Here is a 15,005-nt window from a genome sequence, read left to right on the forward strand (position 1 = left end):
CAGTGCTGTTTTCTACTACGAGGTACTGATACTCTCCATCTTACATAAATATGATGACTTATTTTTTAAGTCAAAGAAAGATAAAGCAAGGCCTTTCAAATAATGACAGTATTCAGTACATTCTGACTGATGGGGAGCAAGCTCTCTGAGGCACCTAGGAGAAATAACCCAAATGTTATAATGGGAAACAGCAACACTAGCAGTTCTTACTAGAACTTAACTTTGGGGCCCTGCTGGTGATGGAGGTTGTTGCCACGGGAGAGGCTTGCTGCAGGAGAAGATGGGAGGTGTTGACATAGCTTCATGTGCCTGGCAGATATTCTGTAAGTGGAGTGCTTTTCAGGGCTTGATTTCGAATGGACATCTGGTCCTTTTGTACTGTAGGATGGTACTGAAAGACATCATCTGTCTCCTCAGCACCACGTGAAACCCAGTGGCTGCTCATGGTTCTGGTAGCTACTTTCTTTTGGGAGGAGGAACATTTATAACAATATGCCTTCTGTTCATTGCATTGGTTTGGCATCGTGATGTAATTGAGTTGCATTTCAAATAAGAAATAAATAGAAATTTTGAAGGAGGAGAAAAGTTTAAATTCTTAGGGGAGGAGGATGCTACTGTCATCCTGCCATTTGTGAAGTAAAGCAAATTTAAATACTTATTACATGCATGGTTTATTGAAGGGATAGGGTATAATCTGCATTACTGAATCTTAGTTCAAAATTTAAATAGAAGTTTCCTTGCTTAAATTGGATTTTCCTGTCAACCAAAAAATCACAAAAATAGCATACAAATATAGTTATAATATCTGCTCTGTTTTATTCTATTAGAAACACTTCTAAGCTCAGCATGCCCTCAACTTTGATCAATAGTACTTTGAAATGTACTAACTCTGGAGCTCTTTTACAAGGCACAATTTAAAAGAACAAATTCTAGGAAAATTTGGTTACTAATGACTAATAATTAGAGGTTTAATAAAGTGATTTGTTGAAATGGTACCCTCAAACCAAGGCCAAGTCATTTATCAGGTAACCTTTGAATATGCCAAAATTAGCCAAATTCTCTGTGGTTTTACCATCTCTTCTAACAAGAGAAAGAAGTGATGGTATGCATCAATCAGCTTAATGACAACTTGATCTTCCAGAAGTCCCCTTAAGGGAGGCCTCCAATGTACTTGGAGAGATAATGTAGCTAGGTTATATCAGGTATATATAAAGCACTGAGGTCTGTGTGTTGCTTTCAGATAATTTGGCAAGACATGCAGCTAAATTAACAAAAATCTGAAATATTAATGGAAATATTAACCATGTCAGATTATGAATTGAGCTGAAATTTATCATATCTGTCATAATATTGGCTTTTCTTTTGAAGTACAGCATTTTCTAAGGGAAGAAAGACAAATTTAAAAGTGTCTTGATTCACCACACTGGAGGCTTATCCAGTGCTGGGATCTCCAAGAGGACATGTGCAGACCTCTAATAAAGAGGTCTTATGGTCCACCAGTGATACCAGAAGCACGTGATAGTGGGGAACTTTGGGTCCTTTCATTTGGCTGGTGGGCTATTACCAAAATCTTTATTCCAGTCTAAATTCACATGGATTCATTAACACTTTTAAAAAAGAAAATCTCAGCCCATTTTAGTTAATTCAACATATATTTTTCAAGCTACCTAAAATAAGCCAGTCATCCATCTATATTTTGATCTAAAATACCATAATTTACATTCGGTCACTAAATGAAGCTACAGCCAGAGAAGAGAATTACTATATTCGATTCTTCTTTTTTGTTCATGAAATCTGCCTTTCAAGAAAGTCTGGCTCTGTGTACTTTGGGATTTAGCATATCCTTAATACAGAATACAGGAAGAGGAGGGAAGAAATTTCTTGGTTAGGTTTACCACAAGACAACCCTAAGAGGAGACTCTAGGTATAGTCACTTAGTTGGTCCAGGTAGAAGAGTAAGGGAGGGAGGTCAGCCATTGAAAGGGGCCATTGGTGGCAATAGGGGCTCAGTCCTGCTGGTGACCCTCGGAGGAAAGTGTGGAACATGCTCAGATCTGCCCATGAAGGGTGATAGGTGCAGAAGCTGAAGATGTTTCCATCAATTACTTCCATATTGATTGGGACACTGCAACCTAAATTTATAAAGGAACAGGATGCAGGTGACCTTCAAGGAAGGCAGAGGGAATGTGAGTAGGATGCTGACAACTTTGGCTACAGGAAGCATGACCAGGAATGCATGTAAACATTGGGAGGGTCTACTGGTTTCTTTAAATTCAACAGAGGACGGCACCAAGTCTTCATGCACACACAGGTTATTGTTGTCATAAGGCAGCAATGTAGAGCTGTGTCAGCTGAGCGTTTGGACTCATCTGTCACCCATCAGAAAGAGGACGAAATTGGTTTTAATCGAGTTAAAGCCATCATCAGGCATCTCCGTAGATATACAGAATCCACTGGGATTTCTAGATAGAGAGCCTAGGTCCAGATTCATAGTCTGCTGTGTTCTACATGCCAACATAGTCCTGGTCACTGTTTTAGAAGTTAACAAATTTATATTCAGTATCTGTTTGCTTTGATAATGACAGAGATTTGGTGGCATCTCAAAGCAACGTGCTGCCCTTTGCATCTGGGGCAGCCCTGTTCCCATCTGGGCGTGTGACCAGGCAGGCCCCTGACTGTGGTTTATGGCACCCACATCTTAGGGAGGAAAGAGAAATTCCCCTCTTTCCTCCCTAGCTTCCCTCTAGTTGATGAAAGCAGTTTTGAACATCATTTAATATAATCTCTGATACAGTTGGCTAATAGCTGTCATTTTATGATTTATTTTCTCTTTGTCCCACCTATTTTATGTTCTTCTTTGACTCTTCCTTATTGATTTGTTTTGGGTTAATTGGGGGTTTCCTTCCCATTTTCACTGCTTGCTTGTTAGTCATATGTTCTTTCACTCCTTCTGCGGTGAATATGGAAATTGCATCCTTTCTGGACTACTACAGTCGAATATAAATTTATGTATTCTGCCATATCCCACTCAATGCTTGGACCTCAAAACATTTTAACTTGATTTATTACCATTTTATCTTTTAGGTTAATATCATTGTACATTTCCATTTCTGTTATATCTTGGACTACATTAGACATGGCCCTCATTATTTTATGTAATTAATATGATTTTGTATTTTCCCAGATGTCTGTATGGGCACTACATGCTTTTGAATTCTTCATTTCATTCCTTAATTTAAGTGGAAATATCAATAATTGAACAAAGATTTTAAAAGATTATTATTAAGTAAAAAGTGTTTTCTTAACTCCATAATTACGAATAAAATTCCCTTTGGTATGTCAGTACCAGCGCTTATGATGAGTGGTAGCTCCCTGCCCACTACCTAAGAGCCTCCTTCACCTCTGTTGCAGGGAGGTTGGTAGCCATACTGACCAGATAGGGTTGTTGTTTTGATTCAATTGGATGACATGAATAGAGATCTTGGGAGCACATGGCACATAGCAGATGTTCCTAGGCTAGATTTCCCCTCCCCTTTGCCCAGAGTCCCAGGCATGCGGCTTTGTCCAAACAAAGATGTCCTTCTAGGCTCATCTGACAGCAAGTGCACTCACTGTCAGCCAGCTTTTTGCTGGACTGTAAGCAACATGGCACCAAGGACATTTTGTTTCATTTTGCTTCACACTTACCATTAGGACTTATCAAGGAGCCTGGTGTTGAATGGGCAGTGAGGGTCATTTTCACAATAGCTGAGTGAATGAATGAATGGATGGATGAATAAATGAGCAAATGAATAATAAACACTCAGCTATGCAAGTTCACGGAGAACTGATGTCCCCCTATAGGCGTGTACTCGGTCTTCTGTCCACTTTGCCCCTGTCTTTGCCTGGAGCAGGGTCAGGTGGGCTGTGGTCCGTCATCCCATCTTCATCAAGACGCAGTCTGGACCACCCTCTGTTTCCTCAGGAGAAGTTCCCAACAACCACCAAAGCAGATGGGGAGGGCCCAGAAGGGGGGCCCTTTGCCCTGTGAACTCAAGAGCAAAGCCCAGGTTCTCTTCTTCCTCTATTTTCAAAAAATATTTAGAAGATGAAGAAGATGTTTCATTTTAAAAATGTTTATTTATCAACACTGAATACCACAATAAATGTTAAATCCACAATACCCAAAGAACATGGTGTTTTCTACAGTAGATTAGCATTTAAAATACTCTAGGATGAATACAAACTTTTAAAGATTGCCTTTCTGTGATACTTCTCCTCAAAAAAAACACTGCATATTTTTCTTGAAGAAAATGGAGAAGTTCCACTCTAACTAGAATAAGTACATATTAAAATAAGTATATATTTATAATATTTCATGCCATTATGTACTGAATTTACTGAATTTACTGAATTTAAAAACCAAAATTATAAGAAAAGCTCATATCAGTTTTTTCCTTCCACCTATAGTTCTTTTTTTATAGACGGCATTTTACAGAAGCTAATATTCCTGATGCTGTCTTTATAATAGTTTAGAGTCACCAAAGGGGATTGAATGTTCATCACAGAGAAAATGAAATAGTTGAAAATATTTATTTTATTTAGGAAATGTGGAATGTTGGTTGACTTTCTAACATGCAATAAAGCTTGTACCATATCTCTCATGTGAGCGAGCAAGCAAAAAATGAGTGTTTTCTATCTTAAACTGACCATTGGTTTCTGTCATTCTAAAATTATTTCTGCTTTACTACTTTAAAATCAAAATGTATAAATATCTTTGGGGAAATAACTTGCCTTCCTTTTTTCTCCACACTAAAGAACATACTCTGACCTTAGAAAAATTGATTTTTTTTTCAATATGTAGTTCTAGAATCTGTATTTTTAACTCGTTGGAAATAGTCCTCCAATTGGCCGCACTACAACTCTGTGATGACTTCCTGTACTCCTTGGGTGTTGTTCCCTTAGTTATTAGAAATCTCAGTCTTCCTTCCACACCTGTTTCAGGAGCGGCTGTTGCTGTCCCTGCTGCCGGCTCACATAGCCATGGAGATGAAAGCCGAGATCATCCAGAGGCTGCAGGGCCCCAAAGCCGGCCAGATGGAAAACACCAACAACTTTCACAACCTGTATGTCAAGCGACACACCAACGTCAGGTACGCTGCTCTGTTGGTCTTCCTCAGCAAGTTTGGGCAGCCCTTTCGTGGAGTGGGGGCACTTTTAACTGGAAGCCCACGTCTTGCAGTGGCATGTCTCCATTGTACTTGTTAAACCTTTGCACGTAGAGTGGTTACCATTTCGCCCACCTGTGTGCTGCCTCTCAGGGCCTTCACGTTAGGAAAACAGGTTCCTCTACTGAGTTTTCCATCATAGCGCAGATTTCTATGGCAGACCATCAGTCATAAAAGAGGGAGAGGTGGACAGTGTTCTTATTCTGGGAACTGCGTGGTCTGATCTCATGGTCCCTAGAGCCCAGGACACTGCCTTGCAGTGAGACTGGAGGGAGGGTGAGTGGGCTCTCAGCACAAGGATCATTTCTCAAGATGGGCTTGGCAGTCAGGGCTCAGAGAAGCCAGTGCTTTCTCGGGAATCTCAGCAACCTGCTGTGGATCAAGATTTGAAGCCTTTCTGGGATATGGTCAACCGTGGCTGACATCACAGGGGACTGATATGTGCCTTAATTAATATATAGTCGAAGTTGTTGCTTTTCAAAGTCTGGTGCTGTCATATATCCTTCTCGGGGCGCCGTTCCTGGGATCACAGTACCTGGACAGCTGTTAGCAGCATGAGACTGCAGGCAGGAAGGGGAGAGGTGTGGGACGCCTTGTTCTCATGCATGGATCTCACCTCATTCATTATGTTTTAATGTCAGTAATTTAGCTGTAAGAGTTCCCCATCCCCCTGTTCATTAGTTCTATGATGTCAGCTACAAACAACTAACATTTCTTGAGCATCAGCTGGAACTGGGATCCCCCTATTCTCCACCCAGTCCCGACTCTCCAATGCATGATGCTGCCTTCCAGTCTGGTTGCTTCAGGTCAAGGGTTTTGAAATTCACTAGTAAGAAACATTTAATTGCAAAATAAATGCATTTCTAAAAACAAATCTCATTTTGACACCAGATTTTAGAAAAGGTGCATAGAGCTAATGATATACATGACCCAATCATGCACAGGGCTAATGTAAAATAAGAAACGCCTACCGAGAAGAAGCTAATAGAAAAACAGTGCAAACTAAGTAAACTGGGAAAACACAGTTGGATAAATGAAGATTCAGGAGTAAAATTTTTAATAAAAGTGTGGCCATTTGGGGGGATAGATAAAAATTAAAGAACATTTACACATGTTAAGGAGTAAAATTATTTAAAACACTGGCCTCTCTTCAAGTTTTTAAGTATTTTACCTACATAACTAAAGAAAAAATATTCACAGTATCTGACAAGGTATATTATACAAGCAAAAAGCCTTGTCCAACCTTAATGTCTGAGAATCAGCAATGCCTCTCTCATTTCAGGGAATATTTTTAAGTCATATTAGGTATTCAAAACATGTGAAGATACTTGCACCTGTATCTAACCAAGATCACAGACCATCTGGAAGTAGCTGTGACAATACCGGAACAAAAAGCCTGTGAAAATGACTAAAGACACCATCAACTGCAGGCTTCTCATGCTATTAGTTATCAATTTCAATAAACACTGTCTCCCCATTTCTGTGGGTGGGAAATTGGGAGCAGCTTAGCCCGGTGATCATTGGTTGGTCATTTCTGGGATGTCCTATTGTTTGTGCAGGTCAGTTCCATTCGGTGTGGGAGGGGACCGTGCAGGGTGTGAGTGGCGGGAGGTGAGGATCCCTGGGCCACCTGGGAGGCTGACTGCCAGCCACACCGTCTAAGGCAGAGGATCAGCGAAGCAGCTTCAGTGGCCTTAATTTTCCTCACATGTTGCCTAGAGTATGTTTGCAGTATTGAATTAAATTTAATTTCATAAAATATACTTGGAATCCTAAAGTAATGTAAATACTTAAACCTTAAAAATGTAAAAGCTTAAGTGACATGGAGTAGAAATTAATTTTAAAAGAAATATGAAGACATGTGGCTTTTTCATCCTGCAACAGAACAAGTACAAGCAAAGAGGCAGACATGGTGCATGGGTAGCAGCCAGCCTAGTCACTAACTGAGGATTTGGTGTTTTGTTTTGTTTTGTTTTTTTAACTAAGAATTAATTAGGATTGTAGATAGTACCCAAAAGATCAGTTGCTAATTTTTAGTTCTTCTTTGACCATTCATTCAACAAAATATTTTTCTCTTTGTCACTGAATGGTAGCAACAACAATAATAATAATGAGGAAAAGGAGAGGAGGGGGAGGAAACAAGAATTTGTAGTTGTAAAGGTAACAACCACCAGCTGCCACCTGAGTCTTCATGGTCTACCTCTGAATCCCTCCCACGAGTGCCGAACATTCACAAGCCCATCAAATTTTAAGAAATAGACTCGCCTCTTCATCCAGCACCACCGTCCAACTCTAAAATGACCTTTCTGCCTTTCATAGCTCAGATTCTAGAGATTTTTTTCACACTCTCTGACTAATCTTTTTTTCTCTCTCCCCTTGCCACTCTCTGACTTTAACCTCCCCCATGTCACAGAACTCGTTCTTGCTAAAGTCACCAACTGTCTTGTTTCCAAATCTGTTTGACACACTTCTACACCCTAATCTCAGTGACCGCTCAGGTTGCTTGGCCCCCTGACCTTGCCCCTGCACTTACAGAATTCCCCCATCCCTCAGTCTCCTCACCTACGACCTCCTTTGTTTTCCTTCTACAGTCTTCTTGGTGCTCTTTTCTTCCCCAAATCTAGCCTCTCCATAAAATCAGTGTTCAGGGCTCTCTCTTTGCTCTTTTCTGTTCTCTCCAGCTCTCTCCTGGGATTTAATTACCATTCACATGGTGCTAAGATGCAGAACTCAAGCCTCGTTTTCCATATGATCTACCTAACGGGTGTCTTCCTCTTGGGTGTTCCACAGACACCACCATCAGACAGCACAGCCAGAGCCGAATCAGCCCCCTTCCCCTACAAACTCATTTTGGTTTCTCCCACTAGCACGGACAGCCCTGAAGGGAGGCTGCACTGTCATTTCCTGAGAGTGACTTTCCCGGACTCTTCACCATCGGGTCACCACCCCGCTCCTGCCCCGCGCACACACACACACTGTTCTTTCTTGTGGCGGTCTGTTGTTTTCTGTTATGGAACTTACCATCACTTGTAACTGGGCATTTTTGCTGTCTTTATTTATTTTGTTACCCAACTAATAATCTCTGAGCTTTAGAAAGATGCACCCTGTCTGCGTTGTCCTGGCAGGCAGTGAATAGTCCAGAATCTTGTGTTAAGTCTACTTTCTTTGAAGAATATTATTATTCTAGCTTTTTGAAATCTATAAAAATAAGATTTAACTTTTATTATTTTGCTGCTTGTACTTTAGGAATTCTTATAACACAAATTCAAGTAACAAATAGAAACGTACTCATTGGCCATCAGGATTATGACCGTGTAGTGAACTGTCAGGATCGACAGCACAGAAACCAGAGAAGGAGAAGGGGGCAGCCCTGAGGGAGGAAAGTCATCAGTAAGACTCGACTAGAATGGCAAAAGTGTATTGGGAAACTTATTTTTTTCTAATTGTAATCTAAAAAATATAACATAAAACAATTTAATGGGAACTTTCAGCAAAATGTTTATGTATTCCCTTTTCAGAGAAATGACATTTTTTCTTACGCAAATGTAAATTTAAGTGTAAAAATGTACACTCTCTTAAAGAAAACACTGTCCTTACCTTCTTAATGACTCTAAACTTATAAACACTGGCCCTGTGGTTCATTCCCACAGCATCCTGTACGCCGACATCGTTGGCTTCACCCGGCTGGCCAGCGACTGTTCCCCAGGAGAGCTGGTCCACATGCTGAACGAACTGTTTGGAAAGTTCGATCAAATTGCAAAGGTGAGTATTGGTGATTTCCTTTTATTTTGAAGATATGTAAAATTATGGCTTACTTTTTTTGGGCTCATTATGAATGTTTTACTTTATATAAAAAGCATTCTTTAGGAATGTTGTTTGTAAATTAGTTGGATTTGCCACTGAGTCCTGATAAGTTTCAAACCCAAGTCACAGAAATGCCACAGCATATAATTAGCACGTTTTCATCCATTTTTAGAACGTCTGCTTATATATAAATCAGCACACATATAATAAACACATTTTAAATGATGAGATTTAATTTGCACATCTCTGCGCACTGTGCTATTCTCAGGTTCTTTTTTAGGCATTTTGATGTCCAGCCATTGAAAACATGGAACCCATTCACCTAGTTGTAACTATCATGTGTTCATATTGTTAGTAAGTATCCTGGAAGTACCTGGAAGTAGGATGCACACCTTCTCCCTAAGCCCTTTATTTACTGTTGTCTCATTTTTATCCATTGACCCTTGTGCCACTTAAGAAAAAATTAAGTTCTGTATTTGCCATTTACATGATCATTCATGAGAAATTTCACAAAGAGGAAATGATGACAAATAATCTATACCACACTAGACCTTACTTACTTATTGGAACTGTTAGGGTTTCTGGTGGGATTATTGATTAAATTTTTTTGATTTGTTAGCCCTTTACTTCTTATAAAACATTTCCAGTTAGCCTAATTCTTTTAAATTGTTCCCAATAACAAGTACTTCATTATGCTTATTAAGATGAGATATCTATATATGGAAGTGTTGGTCCCAAATTTAGTTACTGAAAGATTCGTTTCACTTTTAAACAACACAGAACGGCCCAGCCGAACCTCTTAGGATTAACTCTGGCTTATAGATGTTTTCAGACACTCTGGGGTCCAGTTTCCCACGAAGAGCCTCTGCTGCCCCCCCTGACCGCGACAGCTCCCACTGGGGGTTTCAAAAATTAGTGAGAGGATAGTCCTGATTCTTTCCTTTAACAAACCAAGGGAACAGGTTGAGTTTTGTGGGTGTTCGTTTTTTAGGAAAAAATGCTTGAAACATAATGTCTTGAATGTTTGAATCAATAAAAGGTCATTTTTGTTGGCCTCCCTGCTCACGTTATGAAGAAATATCCCAGCGTGGCAGGTGCAACATAGTTCCAGCGTTCACACGGCGCTCTCTCTGCGCACAAGTCTCAGTGTGCAGACTTGCCCTTGTAATAAGGACACCAGTCGTATTCAATCGGGACCCCACCCCACTCCTACATGACCTCATCTTCACTAATTACATCTGCAACGGCACTGTTGCCACGTCAGGTTGCCTTCATAGGTACCAGGGGTTAGGACTTCAACATATGGACTTGGGGGGCCACAATTTATTACCTACAACAGAGGTCCTCGGTGTGACTCCCTGTTCCTCTCTGATGGATCGTAACAAAGGAATGTGCGGGCAATATTGGAGTCCGGCCCAGGATTGTCAGTCACAGAGGCGGCATGCCTGGGGCACCAGTCCACACCTCATACTCGAATACGTGGAGTTGGAGAATGTCATAAGCAAACAGCTCAGTCCCTTGAGTGAATACTGTACAAAGCACATAACTTCAGGCTGAGAAACGTGAAGTCATTGTTCATTTGCCATTATTTTTTTAAAACATCATATGGAGGTATAATTGATATACAAAAAGCTATGCATGTTTAATACATACAACTTAATGAATTTATTGGGGTAGGTATACCCCAATGAAACCATCACCACAATCTGTGCTGTAAACATATACATCACCTTCAAAAGTTTCCTCTTACCATTATTATTATTATTATTATTATTATTATTATTATTATTATTATTTTGTTATTAAGACACTTAACATGAGATTTGCTTTTTAGCACATCTGTCAGTATACAACACAGTATTGTTAACTGTAGACTCTGTGCTGTGCAGTAGATCTCCAGGACTTAATTCCTCTTGCATAACTGAAATTTTGTGCCTTTTAACTAAGGCCTGCCTATTTCTCCTCCCCACTAGACATAGCAACCACTAATGTATTCGAATTTGACTGTTTTGGATTAGTCATATAAGTAGTATGATGTTGTGTTGTTCTTCTATGTAGGGCTTATTTCACTCAGCCTACCGAATCCAACAGCTTAGTGGAAGGGTCATACACCACGACCAAGTGGGATTTACTCCTGTGACACAAGGAGGGTCAACACCAGCAAATTGATATGATATGCCTTATTAACCAAATGAAGGACAAAAATTATGTGATTGTCTCATTATGCAGAAAAGGCACTTGACAAAATTAATCACACATTCATGATAAAAACTCTCAAATAATAAGGTATAGAAGGAACTTAACATAATAAATTCATATGTGAAACATCCACAGGTGATATCATACTCAATAGTGAAAAACCAAAAAAATTTCCTCTAAGGCAGGGAACAAGACAGAGACACCTACTCTCACCAATTCTGTTCAATACAGTACTGCATAGTACTAGAAGTCCTAGACAAAACTAGGCAAGAAAAACTAATAAAAAACATCAAAATAAGAAAGGCAGAAATAAAATTATCTCTGTTCGTAGACATGCCCATATATGTAGAAAACCTTAGAGAATCCTCAAAAATCCATTAGAACAAATAAATGGATCCAATAAAGTTGCAGAATACAAAATCTACCTACAAAAATCAGTTGCATTTGTATACACTAACAATGAAATATACGAAAAAGAAATCAAGAAAAACAATTTCATTTACATTAGCATCAAAAAGAATAAAATGCTTAGGAACAAATTTAATCAAGTAGGTGAATGACTTCTACACTGAAAACCATGAAACATTGATGAGAGAAACCTAAAAAGACACAAATACATAGAAAGACTTCCCATGTTAATGAGTTGGAAAGGTAATATTGTTAAAATGTCCATACCACTTAAAGCTATGTACAGACTCAGTGCAATACTTATCAAAATCTCAGTAGCATGTTTTACAGAAATAGAAAATAATCCTGACATTGATAAAGAACCACAAAAGACCACATATAGCCAAAGTAATTTTGAGCAAGAAAAACAGAGCTAAAGGCAGCATACTTTTTAAATTGAATTTGTTGAGATGACAATGGTTCACAAAGTCATACAGGTTTCAAGTGTATAACACAACAAAACATCATCTGCACATTGTGTCCTGTGCCCAACACCCCAAGCGAAGTCTCTTTCCATCCCCATTTCCCCCTCCCCCTGCCTTGCATACCTCCACCTGTCCCCCACCCCCTTTTCCTCTGGTTATCACTACACTGTTGTCTGTGTTTATCAGTTTTTACATATATATACACACATACACACATATATATGTATACATATTTTATGTACACATATATAAAACTGATAAACACACATTTTTTTTGCTTATCCCTTTACCTTCTTTCATCCAGCACCCCCAAGACCCCTCCCCTCTGACACCTGTCAGTCTGTTCCATATATCTATGCCTGTCTTTCCATTTTGTTATTTCAAGATATATTACAAAGCTACAGCAATCAAAACTGTGGCAGACTCCAACCAGCAGAGTCCGCCTGTTGTGACTGGAGACGAGAACAAATGCACAGGTGACAGCAATCCTGTGAAGAGAAAGGGGACGGCACAGCCACTCTCTCAAGAAGAGAGCACCCCGACCCTTGCCTAGACAGGCTTTTATTGTTTTTCTCGGGTCTTACATCAAAGAATTTTATTTATTATCTATTATCATTTATTATCTATTACATAAAATATTGTTGTCCATGTTGTCCACATTTCAGGTACAGTCAAAGAAATAAAAATAACAAATGCAGAAGGGAAAGGTGGCGAGCTGATTAGCTCCGTCCTTGGGAAAATTCACACAGGCTTTGGAAATTACCTTGAGGATAGACAATACACATCTACTGTTTCAGACCAGGTCGTGGAGTTTTAGCAAGAGCAAGCCATAACAGTCTGTATGCATGTTCTAGGCCTGATTCCCATGGGAAAACCTGGTTTGAGGGTCTGGCTCCTTGCCCACCACATCACTTCTGTAGGTTTTCCATACAGAGCTGAGTCACATTTGCCAGACTGAAACAAACCAGTTCTCTACACAAAACAGTATGATACTGGCATAAAAACAGACAGACAGACGAATGAAAAGAAGAGAGGACCCAGAAATAAACCCATGCATATACAGTGAACTTATCTTCAATAATAGTGTAGTGCCAAGAATTCACTGTTATTAATATTACAGTTTTCTAGATTCTAGATTCAGAATATAGGATATCTATTTAGGAAATATGAAAAAGTAGCCTTATCAAAAAAGTACTTGTTTGCCTTTATATTACTTATGATACTGTCATCAGAAAGTGCTGGTGCATCGTCTACAGAGCTGTAGATAAGCAGGAAAGTATGCAGTCTCTCCACCCCAGACAGAAATATGCAAAATCTCCTGTACACCTACAACATGATGAAGAACAAAAGTATTTTATATTAATTTTATTATTTCAAATTTGTTCAGTTTATACATAAAACTATGTTAGTGTTAAGAAGGAAAAATCTATGTTTGGTATATCTTTGGTTTTATTTTTGGTTTTGGATTATTTTAGTGAAGAGTCTATAAGTCAGTTGAAAAGGTTAGAAGTGGATGCAAGATTGATGCATATGAATGAAGTCAGTCTTCATATTATTATAAAAACAACCCAGCCAAGAAAAATGATGAGTTAGTCTAACTTTATAGTTAACTGGTTTAACCTAAGGTCAGAGTTGTTTTAAATAACTTGACAATAACAAATGGTACCTTATTATATGGTGGAGATGTTTATCAGAAGTTACATGTCTGCAGGCAAGAATCTTCAATATAAATGAAGAAGACAGTGAGCAAGTAGGGGATAACATAGTTCCTAATTCCAGTGGAGTTCTGGTCATCATTTTCTGCCCTGGAAGATTCTTCTCTGCACAGAAAGTTGCATTTCACCATCAGTGTTCTGGGCTGTTCAGACTAAGGAGAGTGATCCTCTCTATATGATCTTCTCCTAGTATTAAGTAGAAATCATTCCAGAACATTCAGTGCTTTCCCTTTCATACCCTTTCTCTTATTTTTCTCCTTTGGCAAATGGGCACGTGGGTGAGGGTGGCTCATTCCTGGTGGACAGTGAAGGGAAACCCAACTTCTTCTCCTTTCTCTCCCCATGAACCCTACTCACTGAGTCTGTAGAACTAGCTCTTGATCACATCCTGTAATTTTAATGAACATGTAAGTGCTTCATGCAACTGAAATTCTGTGACTTTTTCTTCTAGGAGAATGAATGTATGAGAATAAAAATTCTAGGGGACTGCTACTACTGTGTGTCTGGACTCCCGATATCGCTCCCTAACCATGCCAAGAATTGTGTGAAAATGGGACTGGATATGTGTGAAGCCATCAAGTAAGTGTAATGCTTAATAAGATATTCTTTAACAGTTTAGCAAGTTTTAGCTGCAGATCTCACTTGCCACTATTTCTGTTTATCTGTCTACTGGCATTAAACACATTATTGTACATTTAAATGTAAATGTTCAGAGACCTGTTTGCTGACATGTGAGTAGCTTGATCCAAAGTAAGACTTCTTTAAGTGTTTTGTATTATTATTATCAGTCCTAGATTTTTTTTAAAACTGAGTTAGGAATCTGTAGAAAAGGACAGTTTTAGTTTTTTCAAAAGTGATTTTTTAAAAAGTTTAAATGTCTTCTCTAATCTTAAAATGTCTGAAATCTTAGGATCTCGCATGATTTCTGACCGACAATATGGCTACACACCAATTGCAAGAAGGAAAGTAGTTTTATCAGCAGGCACCAATTAATATAAAATCAAAGCCCAAAATTACTTCATCTAGTCAAAAATTCTCAGATCTGAGAAATTAGTTTCAGTTTATAGTCATTGTATATGTGTTCTGTGTTATATCTGTAGTTTCCGTTGTTGTAATTCTAGGGAAGATTGGCTTATGTAGAATAACGTTTTCATTAGAATTGACAAGTTACAGGGTAAAAGTATCAGTTACAAAGTTAATTTTCATTA

The 15,005-nt window shown here is 38.9% G+C and overlaps 1 protein-coding gene across 1 annotated transcript in view; it reads left to right on the top strand.

The window, feature by feature from the left end:
• The window catches only part of ADCY2 (adenylate cyclase 2), a 350,931-nt gene that overhangs the window by 231,948 nt on the left and 103,978 nt on the right, over window positions 1-15,005 (top strand). Inside the window, exons 5-7 of the mRNA XM_045848376.1 lie at window positions 4,984-5,132; window positions 8,858-8,969; window positions 14,249-14,376. Coding sequence (XP_045704332.1) covers window positions 4,984-5,132; window positions 8,858-8,969; window positions 14,249-14,376 — 389 coding nt within the window. The remainder of the gene's footprint in view (window positions 1-4,983; window positions 5,133-8,857; window positions 8,970-14,248; window positions 14,377-15,005) is intronic.

This window comes from Phyllostomus hastatus, unplaced genomic scaffold (assembly GCF_019186645.2).
Source record: "Phyllostomus hastatus isolate PE091 unplaced genomic scaffold, TTU_PhHast_1.1 phas_contig_58, whole genome shotgun sequence".
Classification (NCBI taxonomy): Eukaryota; Metazoa; Chordata; class Mammalia; order Chiroptera; family Phyllostomidae; genus Phyllostomus; species Phyllostomus hastatus.